At 43.2% G+C, this 19,153-nt stretch overlaps 2 protein-coding genes and 2 long non-coding RNA genes across 5 annotated transcripts; 2 read left to right on the forward strand and 2 right to left on the reverse strand.

Annotated features, from left to right (window-relative positions):
* Positions 1–97: 97 nt before the first annotated feature.
* Positions 98–10,888, reverse strand: capn3a (calpain 3a, (p94)). 2 transcript variants are annotated; one of them, XM_026326175.1, is made up of 21 exons: positions 10,637–10,888; positions 10,165–10,234; positions 9,070–9,188; positions 8,729–8,862; positions 8,409–8,577; positions 8,065–8,148; positions 7,444–7,538; positions 7,227–7,304; positions 6,812–6,972; positions 6,360–6,529; positions 6,238–6,249; positions 5,939–6,147; positions 4,315–4,351; positions 3,974–4,051; positions 3,606–3,663; positions 3,319–3,383; positions 2,761–2,829; positions 2,537–2,615; positions 1,555–1,671; positions 1,284–1,342; positions 98–1,071 (listed from the first exon to the last, which is right to left on the reverse strand). In XM_026326175.1, the coding sequence occupies exons 1-21, from the start codon at positions 10,886–10,888 to the stop codon at positions 1,045–1,047; spliced, it is 2,142 nt and encodes a 713-aa protein (XP_026181960.1). In that variant the 3' UTR covers positions 98–1,044. The 2 variants fall into 2 exon arrangements, with proteins under 2 accessions (XP_026181960.1, XP_026182041.1); XM_026326256.2 differs by lacking the exon at positions 9,070–9,188 and having other exon boundaries at positions 10,637–10,814.
* LOC113141810 (uncharacterized) lies at positions 2,801–3,412 on the forward strand. The gene is made up of 2 exons (XR_003296828.1): positions 2,801–2,935; positions 3,118–3,412. It is a non-coding gene; the product is annotated as an uncharacterized LOC113141810 (long non-coding RNA).
* Positions 8,497–16,860, forward strand: LOC113141767 (uncharacterized). Its single transcript, XR_003296817.2, has 7 exons — positions 8,497–8,879; positions 8,986–9,151; positions 12,777–12,899; positions 15,321–15,371; positions 15,576–15,693; positions 15,817–16,052; positions 16,148–16,860. It is a non-coding gene; the product is annotated as an uncharacterized LOC113141767 (long non-coding RNA).
* ganc (glucosidase, alpha; neutral C) lies at positions 11,969–19,062 on the reverse strand. The gene is made up of 25 exons (XM_026326054.2): positions 18,886–19,062; positions 18,498–18,560; positions 18,305–18,407; positions 17,991–18,118; positions 17,630–17,806; positions 17,517–17,538; positions 17,332–17,395; positions 16,903–16,999; positions 16,578–16,761; positions 16,218–16,362; positions 15,796–16,031; positions 15,591–15,717; positions 15,306–15,385; positions 14,995–15,138; positions 14,717–14,813; positions 14,538–14,639; positions 14,254–14,428; positions 13,957–14,025; positions 13,759–13,823; positions 13,600–13,676; positions 13,441–13,515; positions 13,077–13,190; positions 12,811–12,923; positions 12,520–12,623; positions 11,969–12,342 (listed from the first exon to the last, which is right to left on the reverse strand). The coding sequence occupies exons 1-25, from the start codon at positions 18,912–18,914 to the stop codon at positions 12,233–12,235; spliced, it is 2,700 nt and encodes an 899-aa protein (XP_026181839.1). The 5' UTR covers positions 18,915–19,062; the 3' UTR covers positions 11,969–12,232.
* Positions 19,063–19,153: the final 91 nt, after the last annotated feature.

Raw genomic sequence — 19,153 nt, forward strand, 5'->3', positions numbered from 1 at the left:
TCTTATGATTGTTTTTTTTTTTTTTTTTCTGGTCAAAATCTGAAGCACATATTAATGTCACAAATTCCAGTTTCATATCAGTCTACTGGTAACACAGTTAAACTACACATTTATTTATTTATTTGGTTAAAAAATGCAGGACACTCATTTGACCAAAGCCTTAATAGGAAAACCACAAAAAACTGCAGTTAGCCATATCCTTTCAAAACCGTATCTGAACCTTAAACATCATGGTTAAGGAAGAAAACCTGTCTGCTCCACAGTTTTGCTCTTGAATCTTATCTGTCCACTTGCAGGGCTGAATGGCTGGCAGACTGGAGGGATGTCAGGGATGGGGGGGGTTATGCCTGAGTTTGTCCACCAGGGAGCGCTGATTGTAGGGTTAGAGCACAGAAGATGACTCGTATCCGAAAATGTGACCAGTTCTAGGACCCCAGAACAAATCCAGCAGGATTATCAGATAACAAAAATAAATGAATAGAAACAGGGTAGGAGGCAGAGAAATCCTGGATAAATTGTTGGTTGTATTATCAGAAATGTAACAGATGGGAGAGACTCCCACTGTCCACCAGAGAGCCTGGTTCACTGAATGGATACAGAAAAATGCCCTTTCTGCTCAGTTTAATACCAGAAGCAAACATGAGGTGACTAAGGAGCAGATATCATTCATTAATACAATAAACCAGTCCAGAAATCGATTACTGGGAGAGACTGTGACAGGAAAAAAGAGGTTGACTGTGTGTTTGATGCCTGAGAAAAGTAACAGGGTGTCCTTAAAACAAATCAAAGCTGATGACTGATGATAACAAGAGGGTGCAGACAATGAAATGCAAAAGGCCTGAGACCTACTGTAGACACAGATGGGAAAGAAAATGGATGAAGCAGGTTGAACATTTTGAAGGTACTGAGGGCAGGAAGGCTGGGGGTGGAGGTGAGGTGAGGTGGATGTGTGCTAACGGCGGTCAGGCACACTGAATATTGAGGTAAAGGCTGACAGGTCTGGTCCTCGTGTGGAGTGGAGCTCACCTGGGGGGATGGGCCTTTCTAGGCATACATGGTCAACTGGAGCCACTGCACATGGAGATGGGAAATATTCAGTAAATCTGGTTTGTGCAGCCTGTCACAGCAGCCATTTTTACTGAATTCACATTTGGGAAAACAGATTCAGCTCAGCCAATTTCATTTGATCATCAGTTAACACCCTGCAAAGGCCATGTAGACAAGTTGCCAGATGTGGATATGAGTGAGTCCAATCACACCTGTAGTGTTTCTGCAGCTCTTACCTCCAGGACACTGAGTCTGATTGTACCATCTCCGTCCTTGTCGAAGGCCTGGAAAGCCCCTGCAGGGAAAAAACATCACATGAATATTCACATTATCTAAGAACACAAGAACATACCAGACACCAGAATTTAAAACTCTGTGAATCTAAAACAAAACTTTGAGCTGAAGTGTTGTGGCCCTGCTGTGGGATCAAGGCTGACAGCAGATGTAAGGCTGGAGGGGTTGAAGTGTGCAAGTGTCTGCTGCAGCAGAGAAGCAGCGCTGACTTACTGAACATGGCTTCGAGTCGAACCAGACAGCTGATGAAGCTGTCGAAGTCGATGTTCATGTTCTCGTTTGCGTAACGCATGGTGATGATGTCATACAGCTGGTTGTTGAGACGGAAGCCTGAGCGGGACACATGACACATGACTGTACAGTGACAAGAACATTTAGAGGATGAGTTCAAGCTCATGTTACGATTCAGTGCTTTTCACGTGTATGTGTAGCATATCGCCAAACTGATGCACAGCGGCCGTCAAATGTATTATTTCATTTTGTCTGTGGATTAACACTGAAGACAGATGTTACAGGAACCAGACCATCAGATCAAAGTACAGATTTCCACCCATCTGATGTCCATTCCTTGTTGTGGTTCTTCTGCAGCAGTTTGACCATGAAGTCCTGATCCTCAGTCTCCTCTGAGCAGATCATGTTCTGAGGCTGGTCACTCTAAAGAACTTCTCCTCAGCAGCAGAGGGAACTCTCGCTCTTCCTTTCCTGACTTTCTTCTCAGTGTTTCATGGTTTTTGTAGCTGCACTTAAAGAACTTTTTCTTTTCTGGGCTCACAGACCTTCATGTCTTAAAGTGAGGATGGTGGGTTGTTTCTCTTCACTTGCCATCAAATAGTTTAGTCCAGTAGTTAAACTGGTCTATTTGTTGTACACCAACACTCCCTCTGCACAACACAACTATTGGTCTCACAGAGATTAAGAAGGAAAGAGATCCCAGCAGTTAACCTGTGATGAGGCCAAACCCTGTGAGTTAGCTTTGGTTTCTTGAGGTTCTGTGAAAGTTACTCTAGATAATGTCCAGTGTTTCTCAAATGAATATTTTGTCAGCTCCACTGTCATTTTACAGTAGCGGAGATCAAAGACACAGCTATCACATCACCTGAACAAATACACCCCCAAATATCTGCATGGGCATTTTTAATAGCTAGAGCATCGTTTTGTAAAATAGATGAGCTGAAAGAATCAGATTGTTCTGTACCTGCATCATTGACAGCGTTCCTCATTTCATAACTGTTGATGCTACCAGACTGGTCTGCGTTGTAATGTTTAAAGATTCCCTGGGAGAGAGCAAATGTGAAGTTGATAATGTTTTGAAATATTACATTTACCTGCAGGTTTATACTGTATTTTAAATCCAGAATGCTAAAATGAGAAAGACATGAGGGACAGATCCAAAATGAGAGAGGGAAGGTGCATTCCCACCTGCCACTGTTTGATCTTGTTCCACAGGTGTCTGAACTCCTGAAGATTGAGTCTGCCTGTCCCATTCATCTGAACAGAAGCAGTTAAGACCAAGACTGCAAAAAAAAATCCATCTGAGAAAACAACTGGCCTCAGGATGTTATAAACCCAGATGAGCCTAAAACTGACACTTCAGGTAAAAACATCAGTTCAGCGTCATGTTCGAGCAGTAAAATAACATTAACGTTCTCTTACATTAAAAGTTTTGTTCTGTGTTTCTGGGACCATATCAAGAAACACTGTGACAGCAAAGTGGTTTGTGTAGATTTATTAGTAGAGTTATTTTCTACTGAATCATTCTGCCTGTTGTTACCCCAGATGTACGGAAACACGCAGCTGCCTGGCAGAGACAAGAAGTCTGAGTAAGACCACTGGAGGCCCGAGGTGAGACTCATACTGAAACCTGTGTTGTGAAAGGAGCCCTAGGCCGGAGCGCCCGTCACAGACCCTGCAATGGGTCTCGGCAGGCTGTGCCTCCTATAAACACAGCCAGCCCGATGCACTCGATACAAAGGATACGTCCATCAGAGCAATCATGCTCCTGCAGCTCTCCAGGCTGAAGCCCTCTGTGTTCAGGTCCTTATCTGCAGGGAATAAAGAGACAGACTGTTAATCTGTGCTGAGATCTCGGTCTCTCAAAACTCCCTTTATCCCCATCATGTCCGTGCCTCAGTAGCATGTTCACAACAGCACTCCTGCCTTTTAAAATAATAGAAAGCAGCTAAAGTCTTTGAGGTCACTGAAGAGAGAGAAACTGTGAGAGAGACTGTGAAGCTGCACAGTCGATCTCATTAGACCCGACTCACGTTTGGTGATCACTCTGTTGAGAACATTTTTCAGCTCGTTGGCTGTGATTTCCATGTCCTGTGGTGGAGACCAGGGAGGAAAAGAAGACAGAGCAGATTTGTCTTAATTCATATCCTGCTGATAAACATATTCACATACAACACATATCATTTGGTTATGAATTCATTCATGCTGTCTAATACCAGTTGTAATATCTAAATGTGAGTTACTTGGATTTCCTCATGTTCCATCAGTGACATATCTGCTAACAGTCTGACCTTGTAAACACAGGAAAACTGATTCAAAAAGACCTGCTCCATGACGTCCTGCATGCTGAGAACCAGGAGCAGCTTCTGTCTGCTCATCTTCCTGTACTCTTTGTACTCACATCTCCAGCTATCTCCTGAAAAATAGTACGAAACTGCTGATCCTCCTCGCTCTCTTCCCCCGCTGAGGCCGGAGCCGGCTGAGGCATCACCGAGCACAAAGAGGTAAAGACACAGAAGATACAGAAACGTTGTGGAGATCGAGTTTTCTTATTAGCGGTCACATACATTATAGTGATGTTAGCCTCATTTTGGATTTTTACTAATACTGTTGATTGCATTCTAGCATTCACACATGGTTGGCAGTGTATGACAACAGCATTGGGCTTTTTTCTGCGGCTTTTCTGTGCTTCTTGTCTTGAATTAATCATCCAAACTCCCAAAAAGAAGGAAAGACTCTCACCACTGGATGGTCGGCCTCGATCCTGTTCTCTATCTCCCTGGATGAAGATGAACAAACAGCAGTCACCATGGTGACAACATCATCTCATCTGTGTAAATATCTTTTAACAACAGCCAATAATCTTATTCTCATCAAATATTAAACAAATAATCAAATACGCTACACAGTCTTGAAAGGCCTATAGTCCCATAACCACATTGAGCTAAAGTGTTAAAATGATTTCACAAAGTCTTGAATGAAGCTGTGAATAAAATGTGTTAGTCCAGCACCACCTGTTGTTTCCTCCAGTCAAGAGTATTTTCTCTTGATTTCTGGGCATCGTCCTCTTGAGTTTACCTTTTAATATCAACAAGCAGCCTAAACCTGGGGTTAACATGTATTTATAATGGTTTTCATAATTCTAACGTACATAGCGCACCAGAAGCTGTCAACAGATTTCTATATGACAGTCTACTCCCATCTTATATTAATGTAGGTTAACTCTACTGGTACTACCCCTCCATCATTTGCAAAAGAAGACCAATATATGATCTAAAACCAAATCTGGTCATTCAGAGCCCATCACAGGGACGTGTTTGCTGTGCACATCCATCCCACAGCCTGATTCTCAGCAGGTCCTGGTCCGTCAGCGTGCAGGCGGCTGTGTGTGCCGTCTGGTCCTACAGGGCAGCAGGGGGCTGGATGTTTGTTGAGGCTTGAAGATGCAGTATTGAATAACTTTGAAAGTTTACCGCATCATTCCCAAATCTGTCGCTTGTCCTAAAAAAGATTCCATAACAGCTTCGAACTGGGGCCGATTTCTTCCAGCTCTACAAATTAAATCACCGTTAAAATGGTTTGTTCTGAGTTAGTTTGTGTCCCACCCCCAAAGCACCCGAAGAACCCCACCCTCATTGACAAACACACAAACCTGCACTGCAGGTTAAATCAATCCTGCTGCTACTTTAAATATTAACAAGCAGGGCTGGGTATTGTAGAAATCTCTCTGTTTTTCATAGGGTTCTATAATATTCATTTTGGGATTTTTATAGTGTTAAAGAAATATACAAGAAAATCTGTCCGACCTCACAAAGACCTGCAACACTTAACATTTCTATTTTACTGCATTAGGAATGGACACGTTTTAATTCAAACAGGAAGTGTGGACATGGTGCTGGAAAGTATTTAGAATTGATTCATCTCTACTTTGAGTCATTTTGAGGTTTTTTTTTAAGCAAAAATGTTGAATATTTGCTGGTTCCACGTTGACAGATGTGGGGATGTGCTGCTTTTCTTTCCTTTACATGATATACAATATGTTAAATCAATGTCATTAGTTGCTGCAGCTCCTTGTGAGGTGGAAATAACAACATGGTTTTATTAGGATTTCCATCCTGAGGAAAAACACATTAACACTGCAAACATTTGAATGTTTTGTTAAACCTGTGAGACCTTTTAAATCTATTAATGTCATGAACCATTGTGGTTCAGATGTTGTGCTACTATACCCAGCCCTGATAAGAGACAAGAAATAAAAAATCTACTAACAAACATATCTAACTGGACTTTACATTATTCCAGCAGCTGGAAGACTATTCTGTGTACCTCCTCATGCAGCACACCCTGATCTCTGTCACCCACTCACTCTGAGGTGTTCTTCTTTTCAGAGAAGACCCGCAGGATGAACTCCCCCTCCTGGTGCGGTTCGTACGTGGAGGGAACGATAACGTACTCTCCGGGGCTCAGGCGGAAGCGCTGGGTCACCTCACGCAGGTTGATGTAGGACTTGCAGCGCACCTTGGAGGAGTTGAACAGGAAGAAGTCCTTCTGCATGTGCTGCTTGTTCCCATGCATCTGGAAGGGGGAGCCACAAGGATGGGTGAGGTCAAACTGGTGATGATAATAACAACTGGAAACCAAACATTTTGTTGACACCTTCCTTACCTCCTTTGGCACCTGTAAAGAAACAGAGGTAACATTAGTGTTTGGGTCATTTTCAGGTGCAATTTAAAACCAAACCTTTATTGTTCTTATGTTGTTAACATGACTTTTTCTGTTTCTGACACCTCATAAATAGCAAATCCGATGGTGAAGAGGTTTGCTCCCATCTTGCGCTCTTTCCGCCTGTTCTTCTGCATCAGAGCCACCACGAAGGTGCAGCCCGCCTCCATGTCCTCAGGGTCATCGTCCTCCTCCAGCAAACGAAGGCGGTACTGAGGGTTGGTCCAGAAAGTGTCTGCACGACATTTAGTGAGTCGTAAATGTCCTTTTACAATTTAGGGTTACTGTCCTCCTCTATGTTCCTACATCATGATCTTTTAAATGTTGAGACACTGTGGCTCATTGTATCACAGACATGACAAAAGAAAGAGGTGTAACATTTTAGCAATGTTCTTTTTTTTCTAAAAAATAACTAAAAATGATCATTTTGGAATATACACAGTGAAAAAGTGACCAGCCAGTGTGACCCTGCTCTCCTGTTTGTGAGCATACACATCTCTATGAAACAGCAGTATACCTGGGTAGTTCCTGCAGCCTCCGGCAGAGCAGCCTCTCACCCAGCGGCCCTCGTTCACAGAGACCGTCCACTTGTGGATCTTATCGTCCTCCAGGGCGTCAGGGGTGAGGTTGCAGATCTCAATCTTGGTGTAGTTCTTCTTGAAATCCTCAAATGACATCCTGGATGGCAGGTGCAGAGATTGGGTCAGGATAGATATGTGACTAAAATCTCAGCATCTGAGAACAGCTCCCATTAAAAACTCAGCAACACCCAAACTGGAGGCAGCAACAGTAGCTGATTCAATGCTTGTTCTTCAATAACTGAATTAATATTTTTCTCTTAAATGACGTCTAAGGCTTTTTGTTTTTCTTCTTTCATCGATCAACAACAGCCACATAAAAACAAACACGATGAATCCACAGTTCACACTCACCAAAACTCTCCGTCCTCTGCGCTCTGGTGCTGCAGCTTCTCTTTTTCAGCCTTAGACAGCGTGGCCCACTCCTTGGAGCTGCCACAGAGCAGAAAAACTGGAACATTACAAGCTGAGACACACAATTAAACCGTCATCTCAGTCCAGCTCCAATGCAACACAAACGTATGTCTGGAAAGAAAAGACTTATGGGTAAAGATGGTTAGAAACGCCTCACTTGTCACTCCAGGGGCCGTTCCATTCCACTTGACCCCACGGGTTCCTGAGACGCACCAGACGAACTTTAGAGTCCTTGTGCTGAGACGGTCTACACTACAGGAAAACAGGAGATTTTAACTTTACATTCCACATGTACTTGTATTGTCTTGTCCTGTTTTAAAGTTCTGGACATGTTACTGCAGGAACCAGGACCTCAGACTGAGTATCCCCCTAACACTGGCCTTACTGGTCTTACTCTGCTCCTCTGCAGGACCATTACACATGACAGTTTTCCTATTCAGCAGGATTTACTATGGCAAATACATCAATGCCAAAACACACAGGGTTCAAACTATAGAGCTGCATGTTTTAATATTTGGTGAGTGCAAATTCCTGCAACTGTGAAATCATATCTACCCTTCCCCTGGAGTATTTACTGCATCGTCGTTTGTCTGCCATCTTGGACTTCTGGAGAAGTTGTCAATCAATCCCAGTCAATTATTCACAGTCAATCACAAAAGCAACCAATAGCATTTACTGACAAAAATGTCCATGAGTCCACCCCAAACTGTCAAAACCACCCCTCACGTTATGTCCTGCACAAAAATGGCATTGGAGCACAGAGAGCGGTCGAATTTACCTCTTCCACTGCCGTCACAGAGTAGGCATGACCCTTCACAAGTCCCGTCACAGTACGGGTCTCAAAGCGAGCAGGAACCAGAGACTGCAGATACACACAACATGTAGCATGGCATTAAGGACTGGAAACAAGGAGCAGAACTTAGTTAGCAACAAACAAACAAACAAAACAACTTACATTAAAATAAATTTGTGAATATTTCAATATTTTCCACAACATTTCTTTCAGATTGGCACAAGATGTTTGCAGCAGGGTTTGACTGATCCAGGTCCAGCTGAGCATCTTGTTTTTGCTGACCTCCAGAGGTTGATGTGTACTCACTGAGATAAAAATGTCTGACTCACGTCAATGGAGCAGCCCATGAGGGAGCCTCTCTCCAGAGCTTTCTTCATGATCTTGTAGAGCTCTTTGGGAGCTTCCTTCATCTCGTAGAACTCGGTGACTCCACCGGTGAAATCCTCCATGGCCTCAGTGGTGTTTCCACCCTTCAGGGCCTCGTAGGAGCCATGCAGCCTGGACAGGGAAGAGGGCAGATGTTTTAGTTACATCTGGATGTTTAGTTCATTCATTTAGACATGTATTCATCTTATGATAAGTCCGTGCTGCTTTCTTACTTTTTGTCCTGTTGTTATATTGTTTGTGCTGCTGTTATCTGTTAACTCACTTGGCGTAGGCCTTCTCCAGCAACGCGCTCCAGAACTCATTCCTCTCAGCAGACTTGGTGAAGACCAGCTGGTTGTTGAAGGTTGGTATGCGGTCGTCAATGATGACATCGACCCAGTCGCCATAACGCCAGAACTGAGGAACAGAAGAAGGTCAGGGAGGAGAAATGATCCTGAGGATCAAATACTACAAGGACGAGAAGCCAGCGAGTTTCCTATTAATGTCACTTCATCATGGTTATTTCCTCTTCTTCTTCAGAAAAGGGAGAAAATAGCTGCTAGTATCAACTGTTACCCTGAGGACACTGTGGGGATACATGGAATCCAGAAGGCTGTTTCTGACCTGGAAGTGGAAGATGCCGGCGTAGCCCTCTGAGAAGCTTTGCTCCTGAGGGACAACACGGTAGAGAAGCTTCTCATTCAGGGTGAGACAGGCAATGGCAGCCAGCAGCCAGCAGTCACCTGAGCACACACAGTCATCTCATTCAAATCACCTCAAGCCTTTTATTATAGCAGAGCAACTTTCATTATCATCTCATCCTCATATATGACAAATAGCAACACGCACCACAGTGATTTTATCTTCTCTCGTGATTTTAAATGATTTCAAAATGTCTCCTTGTTGCGTTTGAAGAGTGAGGAAAACCTGATTTAGTTGGAAATGTTTTGCCTTTTTTCTGTTCAACAAGAAAACAGCTGCCAAGGTAAAGAAAATCTAAGCAAAGGTGGACAGGAACATCAGAAAAGACACTGAGTGCTGATGTTTGTGTTTTCTGATTGTCCAGGTGTGAGACACGGCGTTCGCTGTCGGCCTGGGAACAATGTACATTTTTCAACAGGGAATGGTTAACAGCATCTGCCAGGACCTTTGTCCCTTTGGTTCTCTTTATTTGCAGTCTGAACCAGGAAACAATGAGAAGTGCTGCTGGTTGGATTCCCTTCCAAAAGAGTAAACACAATACGGGGAGGCCTGCAGGCAGGGAGGCCGTGTGCAGGGGATCCAGTTAGAGTGGTTTGATAGAGTACACACAGCTCCTACCTGTTCTCACACATCCCAGCGTACTGTCTGCAGGATCCTAACAGGTGTTTCTAATACAAAGAAAACACTGTGCAGTAATGTCTTTTTCCAACCTGCATGTTTGCTTCAGTCAGACAGTTTCAGGAACAAACAGAAATAATGAACGTGCCAAACAAACAATGACAGAAAAGTGTTTCTGTCTGTCTTTTCCTTCCTGTTGTTCTTGGAACTTTAACTCTTTAAATTGGGCCAATATTCAATGAAATAATCCATCTCAAATATTTAAACTATTAATCCCAAATTAAATCCCTCCTTTAAATCTCAATTCAACAAAATAAAGATGATATCAATGTTAGCCTTTGTACTACTGTGAATGTTAAAATAAAATATTAAAATATACGTATGTATATATGTATTTACCGAGATCTCCCTGGCAGATGTCTGTCCTACTGGCTCCTCCAACAATGAACTGAGGGTTCTCACAGATTTCCTGCAGGGAATAATTAACACAAAGACGAGTTAAGGATCATGCAGGTTTTCTATTAAACTGAGACTGTTGGATGCTTCACAGATTAGAAAGAAAGAGAAACTTGTGATTTTGGGCTGTAACTTGATTTTTAGTCAATTTTGAGTCAATTTTGTGCCTGTAAACAGGTAGAAAATAAAATTGCAACCCTTTAGGCCTAAATCGCAGCTGGATCTTCAGGTAAAATCCCACAGCAGCAAATAGATTAGTTTTCATAAAAAAATCTCTCACCAGGATGGAAAATGCTGCTATTCCCAAGCAGGATTGTTGCTGTGTATCAAAATATTGTCCCACCCCCCACATGTGTGATCCATCCACTCTTTATTTTACCAACGAGGGTCTCCATGCGCCAATCCCCCCTCCTACCTTGGGCCTCTTCCAGACGATGTTCTTGACCTTGTTGGACTTGTGTCCGAGCTCCTTGAAGCCCAGAGACTCCACGGTGGCTGGGAAAGAGTCATCCTCAAACAGGCTCTTCCTCTGGAGGGACTCCTGTCTCAGGGTGTTGAAGTCCTGGTTGTTGAAGCGGAGGGGTTTGTTCACAGAGCCTTCCCCGTCTCTCCTCTCTCGTTCCCGGATCAACCGGTCACAGAAAAAGCCAGACGGAGTATAGGGCATCTCGTCTCACTTGACTTTTTTTTTAACTGGCTTTTGCCACTTGTACTAAAGTCCTACAAGCCTAAAAGCCCTGGCATAAATCCAAACAGCTAATGTCTGATTGGCTCTTTCTTTGGGTGACGTCCCCTTCTCCTTCGTCATAGAGTAGATGCAAAAGCTTGGTGAGACATTCACTCCATATGCATCACCTTTGCATTACCATGCACACACACACTCACACACACACACACACACACGCACACATGCACAGAAACTCACACATCACATATACGTCTATTTGTTGCATTCCCATTGGTCGGACTGAACAATGATCTCTCCCTGGCTGTGGTGCTCTGGTGCCATCATTGTTGGGTGACACAAAGACCAGCGGGCTGCACCAGAGGCCATGTAAAGAGTGGTCTGTAGATGCCCTGCCTCAGCAGAAGGCATTCAACCCCTTTAAACCTCTTCTCAATGGAGCTCAACATTGAGCAGTCTCAGCATAACTAGAACAGGATAATCATCCATTTTTAGCACTGCTCGTCTTCCATTCAAAGTTTTGGGTTTTCCTAAACAGCACAGATGAATAGTTAAATATTTTCAGACATGAATGAAAGTCTGGCAGAAAAAACATGTAATGTCATTTCTGGCATGAAAATTAAAAATACTGAAAAACAATATTAAACTAGCTGGATGCTTCATTTAGCAATAGGCAGCTATAAAACTAAACCAAATTATAAGTAATTTTACTTTTACCTATAAATAATTAAGTTTTATATCACTTCCCTCTCAAACATAATCTTTTTTAGGAAAAATAAGAGTATGTTATAGTGTCAGTCATGCTCTCGCTGCTGTTTTCTTTCACGTGGTTTTAAGCAAACACCTGCTCTGGGATGAGGTCAGGTCACACAGCACAGGAGTGTTTGTTAGAAGGTTTTACAAAACTATGATGACATGATAAACAGAGAGCAACATGTTATGTTATGTTATATTTTATATTAGCTTTATATTTATATTCAGTACCTGGACAACACAACTCATTGTTCTGTTTATCATGTTTGTCCCTGTAGGGACTCAGGTGGTTTAGAAAAATTCACAGTATTTAACAAAACAGAAGTGAATCTTTTTATTTCAAAGGCTTAAAAAACAAAGTGGGTCAAATAATTCAGATATAATTCTGATGTGGTGAACGCAGCATTTTTCCAGTTCTATCTCCACGTGTGTCAGTATGTGAATCAAACACAGAATCAAACAATTCATTTCATTTCAATCAAATACCAGATGTGGCAATTAACGATTCTGATGATTTTATCTTCATCTCTCACATCTGGAACAAGAAATCCAGAGTCACTGACACATTGACAGTTAAGCTATCTGTATGTCCCAGTCCTGTGCCACTCTGAGGTTCAGGCTGCTCACTGTCAGCGTGCAGCAGGTCTCCATGTACTGAAACGCAGCAGACGTGTCCTTAGTACCTGGTGATAAAGATCAAAGTTGACTCAGACTCTTGTGTTTGATATTGTTACTGAGAACAGCAAAGGAGAAACAAAGTACCAACATCCTAGATAATGACGTGGTCCGGCTTGTACACAGAACCATCTCGTTGCGTATGAGCTGTGGATAAAGGTCACGGTAATGACAGACATCCTCACCTGACACGTGCACAACCACAGTGGATGGTTTGCTCTTCACCCCCAGGACAGTGACCGACTGTACGATGGTGTCGCAGTCGAAGGCTCCTTCTTCACTGGCAGGTCTGCAGGAGGCAGCACCCCAGATATCAGATCATTGTGTGTGAAGCATTTTCTTTCCAAAAATTATGGAATTTAAGGTTCAGGTGAGCAACTTCAATGTCAGTTGCACATAAAAGCAAGTAGAATAATAAAAATGTGTTTTGTTTTTTTTTTAGGTCTTTTGAGATGTGGTGTGAAACTGCAAGTCACCGGCAGAGCAGACGTCCTGACAGCATGTTGAACCTGCGCACACAGAAAGCCTTTCTCTCACGGTAGCTGAAGGAGCAGCCATCGTCCAGGTACAACTCCCCGTCAGCAGCACCCTGTAGAGAGAAAGGATAGGTCTGAACACTAACATACAGACAGTAACTGTGGAATCAGTCATGTTTACTTTGCAAAGACCACAAACTTACTTGGCTCAGAACTAAAGGATCTTTATAAGAAACATGACATAAGAACAGAAGCCCAATGCTCACCTCAGGGTTTAGGGCCACAGTGATGGACAGGGGCAGCTGCTGGAGTTCGGCTGTGCAGGATCCACTTCCCACAGACCTGCAGAGCACTGAACCTGCACGCTGGAACACTGGAACCTGTGCAGAGGAAACACTGGAGCATCAACTTTCATCCATAATAAAACATTTGACTTTACTTCCTTTACAAAATGCTCCACTAGACCCCAAACTGGAATCCAAAAAATGACTAAGATAGAATAATGAATTCTCCTTATTAAACCAGGTGATCAAATAGTGGGATTTAGAAAAGGATTAAATGAATCTCTGAGTTGTGTTTGTATGAAAACTACAGACAGTATGTGGTCTGTGAATCGTGATAAACACTGACTGTGTCCAATGTAACTGGAAGACTCAAGGTCCTGCCTCCTTTGTACGTCTTTGCAGAGTGGATATCATACCAGATCTAAAACAGACACAAATTTTAATATAACATCCAAACTTTATTTGCAGTCTGCAGTCTAAATTTGTTACCTGGCGGTGGATTTACCTCACTACTTCCAGGAAGTAAGACTTTGACTTCTTGAACACCGCGCTCAGTTACAGGACAGGCGAGCAGTGCTCTTCCTGCAGGAAACCAAAGACAGTTAAAGAACCCAGTCTACTGTTACACAGTATGCTGCGTAATAACGAAAAGTTAATGTCTTACCAATCATATACTGGTCGTCCACAGAGAAGGTGCTCTGTTCTCTTGGGAACTCCACCCACAGAGGTCTGTTTTAAAGAAACCAGTTGTTTCTGTAACATCTTTGATGCCAGTGCCTCAAAAACTCAAAGGTGATGCCTCAGAAACAAACACTTGTAGCTGCAGTACTTTCACTGAGCAGCTGGTGGCAGCAACACTAACCTGAGTGGAGGTAGACCAGAGGTGTGAGCCTGGTGGAACAGAGTGTACCAATAGGGCAGCAAGCAGTACCTGAGTTAGAAGAGACACTCAGCAGTTTGCTTGTTGTGCATTCATAATTAAACCTCATCTGCACCAAGGACCTTCTCTTCAATCAACCATCATTTCCACTTTCCAAACAAACTGTGCTGGAAAAAAAAGTCAACTGCAATTGTTGTAAATTTGGCACAAACACTTTACCCCTGGAAGACTCGGGGTCCTGCCTGTTAGTTAGTCTGGTTCAGTGTTGTCTGACAGTACCTCTGCTGGATTACAGTGCGGATTGCAACAGTGACCTCTTCCCCAAACAACCATGGTTCCCGACGCTTCGTCAAAATTGAGGAGTGTCCGCGGAAAAACGGCTGCAGTGCGGCTGCCTGGTACCAGCGCACCAGCAACTCTGGCTCCGGATCCTGATCAAACCCCCCGACATCCGCTGAGACACAGAAACAACAGACAGAAGAGCAGCACGTTACGATGACTCTGGACAACACACTTAACTTACTTTATACAAACCGTTACCTAATGGACTACAATGCACTCACCTCCACAGAATACTATTCCTGCCACGCTCAGAGACAGAAGCATAGGAATCGAGATCTTCAGGTACTTCCAGCTGGCCACGTTGTCACCCGTCCACACTGCTCCTGCATCCCAAACAAAATTTGTAGAACGCAGTTACAACCATTAACACATGAAAACGTCTTAAGACTAAATAACTCACCAAATCTCTGCGACCCCGCAAAAAAGGAACGTGACAGAACGAATGGTCTCTCTGAGCCAGCTGAGCGAGTGATCAGCCCCTCTGCTGTGGCCATGTGCTGTCAGGAAACACAAGCCACAGTAACTCACGTTGTGCACTTAGCAGTGTAGGTGTCCAGTGGATATTCTACTGGATAGTAACTAGTTAAAGTCACATAAGTTTTATAACAAACAAACAAATAGCACGTCAACACCTTTCATTAAAAAACATTGTGTTCTGAATCCAGTCAGTCCACTCACCTGGTAAAAACCGTACAGGTTGTGTAATTCCCGGTGTTCCCAGCCCCCATAATGCACTGTGTCCTTTGGCATTGTCAGCTCTGGTCCATTGAACACAGACGGCTCATTCATATCATTCCACACAAATAACGATGGTGTGGATCCCTGTATCAGACATAAAAACCTCAACAACAGCAAGAATGTGCAGAAAGAAAGAGCATGAGACAAGTTCTCTCAGAATAACATAGAAGAGCAGGACTGTATTGATCCTGGGGGAAATCTGGGTGCACATGTGCAGCAGTATTGATTTGTGGATAATTTCTTACACTTACTTTGTATTTATTCAGGCTGAAGCAGCTGGAGTACCAGGCTCGACAGGCTGGACTGCTGAAATCAAGGTAAGAGGACTCACCTGTTAGAAAAGGTTAAGAATCATAAGAAAGAAATAGGTTTAAGGACGTGATTAGCATTTAGGATACAGTAATCTTATTAAAAGACATAGAATTCACTTTGGTTTTATTCAATATACATGAATGTTGGGTCAGGAGTTAGATTTTTTTTAAAGAGTAAATTTTTCTTGAAACCATTTTGTGTTTTTATAGTAAGAAAACCATTACCAGGCCAGCATGAGCCCTGATATAACCGTCCCTCTCTGTCCTTCACAAAATGTCCAGCATCTCTGGCCTCACAGTACAGGGCCCAATCCGGATCAGCTTTGAGGTGAGGATCACTTATAACAACCAACTGAAGCATTGGAAAAACAGTTAATAAACAACAAATAACAGAAATAGTCTTTTCAATACTGTTCAGCGTGAAACTGACCTTCCTTTTCTTCTTCTCCAGGTGCTGCTGCAGGCCAGCTGGATCAGGAAAAAGTGCAGGATCCCAGGTGAAATATCGCTTCCCATCTGTGTGCTCAATGTCCAGCCAGATAACATCATAGGGGATGTTGTGGCGATCGAATCCAGCATCCACAGCCTTCACGTCAGCTTCATCGGTGTAGTTCCAGCGGGACTGGTGGTACCCGAGTGCAAACAGAGGGGGCAGGGCTTGATACCCTTCCAGAGGGAGGAAAAGAAGTATGTTCACACTGAAGGATCATTTCCAGGCACACAGACAAATATTTGGTTGGTACTGTAAACTAAAAACATTGTTTTTGTTATTTGTTTTATAGATTCTTAAGGCCATGCTTTTTTTGATATGCACATGAACATAACAGAGTAGAGCACTTGCTGCAGACACACCTGTCAGTTGAGCATATTGGCTAAAGAGCTGCTGTGGACCGGGCCCCAGCAGAACCCTGCAGTCGATCACGCCGCTCTCTGACAACCAGTGAACGTCAGTCTCAGGCTGCAGCCGCCTCCTCTCCACTGGGGGTGTTCGATCATCCTGGGTGAGGCAGTGGAGTTACTATGGGATGTACATTTTTTGCAAATCTTCTAAAATTATTTAAAATGTTTTCCTGTTTATGCAGAGTTATTTTTTTTAGAAATGTCCTGTTTTTACTACATTTTCATTGTCTGTCTACAACCAGGGGGAGTTGAAAAAGCTACAAGAAAAGGAAAATTCACCCTCACATTATTATTGGCTGGAACAATAGTTACCTGATGGTCAGTGTGGCTGTAATGTACGTTCACAAATGTCTCAGATGCGTTCAGCCAAAATATCCCCAGAGTCCTGTCGGGCTTGTGGGCCACCAACAGTGGCACAGACCCGTACAGGCCGAGGCGGCTGTACAACCCATAGGCATACACGTCCAAGTTATACAGCCGATAGGGTTCACCATCTCTGGGAAATGGCATTTATTCAAAACATGATTACCAGCTGAAAATGTAACACTATGACTGATGAAAAGCAAAGTAATCAAATAAATCTTTAGTGCACTGATGTCCTTCTGTTCCTTTTGTATTTTGGAATACACGTGTGTACCTGGTGTCTCTGAGCTGCAGGCTGTCAGCGTGTTCTGGCAGACCGTACACATGACTGAACCCTTGCAGACAGAGGTCCGCCCCTATGCTGCTGGGCCCTGGAGATAAACAAGCAGTACTTTTATTATTTATGTATTTCTGTATTCGTGGAGAGTTTGTGTATTTTGCTTTTTTTCATGAAACTACTTTTAAATCTAAAAAGTCCTCTCTATCACTGTGTCGGGAAAACCGATGTGCAAATATGGTTAGTACATGTTTACAACATGTTTTTGGAATAGACACAATATCCTGAGAAACACCAACAACATTCCTCTCCACGGTATGTCTAGATGCCACTACTGCTAGGAGACTAAACTATTTTGTGTCATTTTGTTGAACTGTCCTTCAGAATCATAGACAAATTTGTTTTTTAAAAAGAGCATGCACCAACCATTCACCTTGACGTCCACAAACTGCTTCTTCTTCCATAACAAACTCGTGTGGTCCCCCTGTAGCTGTCGGTGGAACAAGGTAACAAAAAGAACAAATGTTTTCACAGATTGGGATTAAGCTTTATATGAGAGTAATGTCACGGTGCAGTTTGGCTGTTTGTGGTGGAACAGGGATGGTTCTTACGTCACTGCTCTGAGCTGTACCCCTGAGAAAAAAGAATCAGAGAAAAGCCATTTAATTGATTTCTTCATGTGAGGACTTTCATAGACTGCACGACTCATCCCTACAAACCTCACCTCGGGGGATCCTTTAGGGCTTCAAACCACAATCTGCCTTTAGCGTTGAATGTGACCATCACTTCACCTTCGCACAGGATCTCCAGTCGGAAAGGGAGATGCCACACACGGACCTGGTGACGTCCCAAAGCCCAAGTCAGCGTGACAGATTCCTTGGTCTGTTTCTCCACTCTCAACCTGCAAGACAAGAAACCAGGGCAGGCACTGTCCAGCTGCAGCAGTCCCACAAACCAGGGTGGAATCAATAGGATCTCACTAGTATCTGAAAACGTTTTCCAGTATGCAGTTTGGAGTGGATTTAACAGTGTATTGTCTATGTCATTAGATGTCTTAATAAGAGTCATGCTGATGCAGCTCTTACGGTTCACACTGTGGTTCCTCCGTTATCACATCTGGAACTCTGTAGCGTGTTTTAATGGGCTGGAGTTCATCGATTAATATCCGTACAGTGTCATTTGTGCAAGGTGACAATAAAAGAAGCAGTTTGGTCTGTGAAAAGAGCAAAGTAAAAATTAAAAGGTGTAGCTCAGATATCTTACAACTAAATAAATAAAGTAGATCCACCTTTAGTGGATTCTGTTAATTTAGTTTAGTTTTGGTTGTATGAGGTTTGATTCTGTGAATTTAACAGTTAAGTCGATGATCTTTGCTTTGTATTTTTATTACCACTCAGACCTGTGTGTCCGACTCCAACAGTTCAAAGCGTGCCCCCTTCTCTGTGAGGACCATGGTGTCCAAAAGGGCTCGGTGCTGCAGGTTTGGACCCTGCATCTGGCGCCTCAAAGTCACAATGAACAACAGCGTTAATGCAACACACATTTGAAAGTAACTGTGCACAGCAAAGAGTCATATTAAATGTCCAATGCACCTGTAAAAAGCAGCATGGCCACTTTTCTTGAACTTTTCATTCCCTGCACCACTTGGCACAACACTGAGGAACAAGCAGAGAGAAGCATGAAAATACACATCACACCCATGGTGGGAAACAACCTACTTCCCTATCTGCGCACAATGACACTTTAACCTAAAACATTTAGATTTGAATATGCAAAACTCTGAATGAAGTGATTATCTGCCAGAATAACTTAAACACCACAGACACACTGACCAATGCAGATGACTTTCCTGCCCTGCAAGTTAACTAACATGTAGTTACATGTAATGACACGAAGACGTTGTGATACTTTTTTAAATGTGCTCCGGAAGTCAGCACAGTAAAAGTCACCACTGCTGCAGAGAAAACTGCATGTTGATACCTAGTAAAAGCCGACAGAGCCTCCGCCATTTCGAGCTATAGAGAAACAGAAACTTCAGCGGGTCACGGTCGGTCCTGGTCTTCAACAAACCCCAAGTTTGTCTGTGCAAACCTCTTTAGCTCTGCAGTCACTGACAGGATGAGGAAGCTTCCAAACAGCGATCACACGGAAGATTTGCAGCGTGAAATCCCCCAACACGTCACCGGCCACACTTCCGGTGCAAATAAAATACATATTTATCATACGTGTTTGGAACCTTTGCTTTAGA

Source organism: Mastacembelus armatus, chromosome 22 (genome assembly GCF_900324485.2).
Source record: "Mastacembelus armatus chromosome 22, fMasArm1.2, whole genome shotgun sequence".
In the NCBI taxonomy this organism is placed as follows: Eukaryota; Metazoa; Chordata; class Actinopteri; order Synbranchiformes; family Mastacembelidae; genus Mastacembelus; species Mastacembelus armatus.

Bases quoted from the DNA above. Each gene is read 5' to 3' on its own strand.
- ganc (XM_026326054.2), bottom strand. From the start codon at position 18,914: ATGGCGGAGGCTCTGTCGGCTTTTACTAG. The intron at 17,807-17,990 runs GTAAGAGCTGCA...CTTGTCTTGCAG, and splicing joins GAGGAACCACAGTGTGAACC to GTTGAGAGTGGAGAAACAGA. The intron at 16,762-16,902 runs GTACACACGTGT...GCCATTTCCCAG, and splicing joins CTGCAGCTCAGAGACACCAG to AGATGGTGAACCCTATCGGC.
- capn3a (XM_026326175.1), bottom strand. From the start codon at position 10,888: ATGCCCTATACTCCGTCTGGCTTTTTCTGTGACCGGTTGATCCGGGAA. The intron at 10,235-10,636 runs GTAGGAGGGGGG...TATTCCCTGCAG, and splicing joins TCGTCTGGAAGAGGCCCAAG to GAAATCTGTGAGAACCCTCA. The intron at 4,352-5,938 runs GTGAGTGGGTGA...ATCTTCATCCAG, and splicing joins GAAAAGAAGAACACCTCAGA to GGAGATAGAGAACAGGATCG.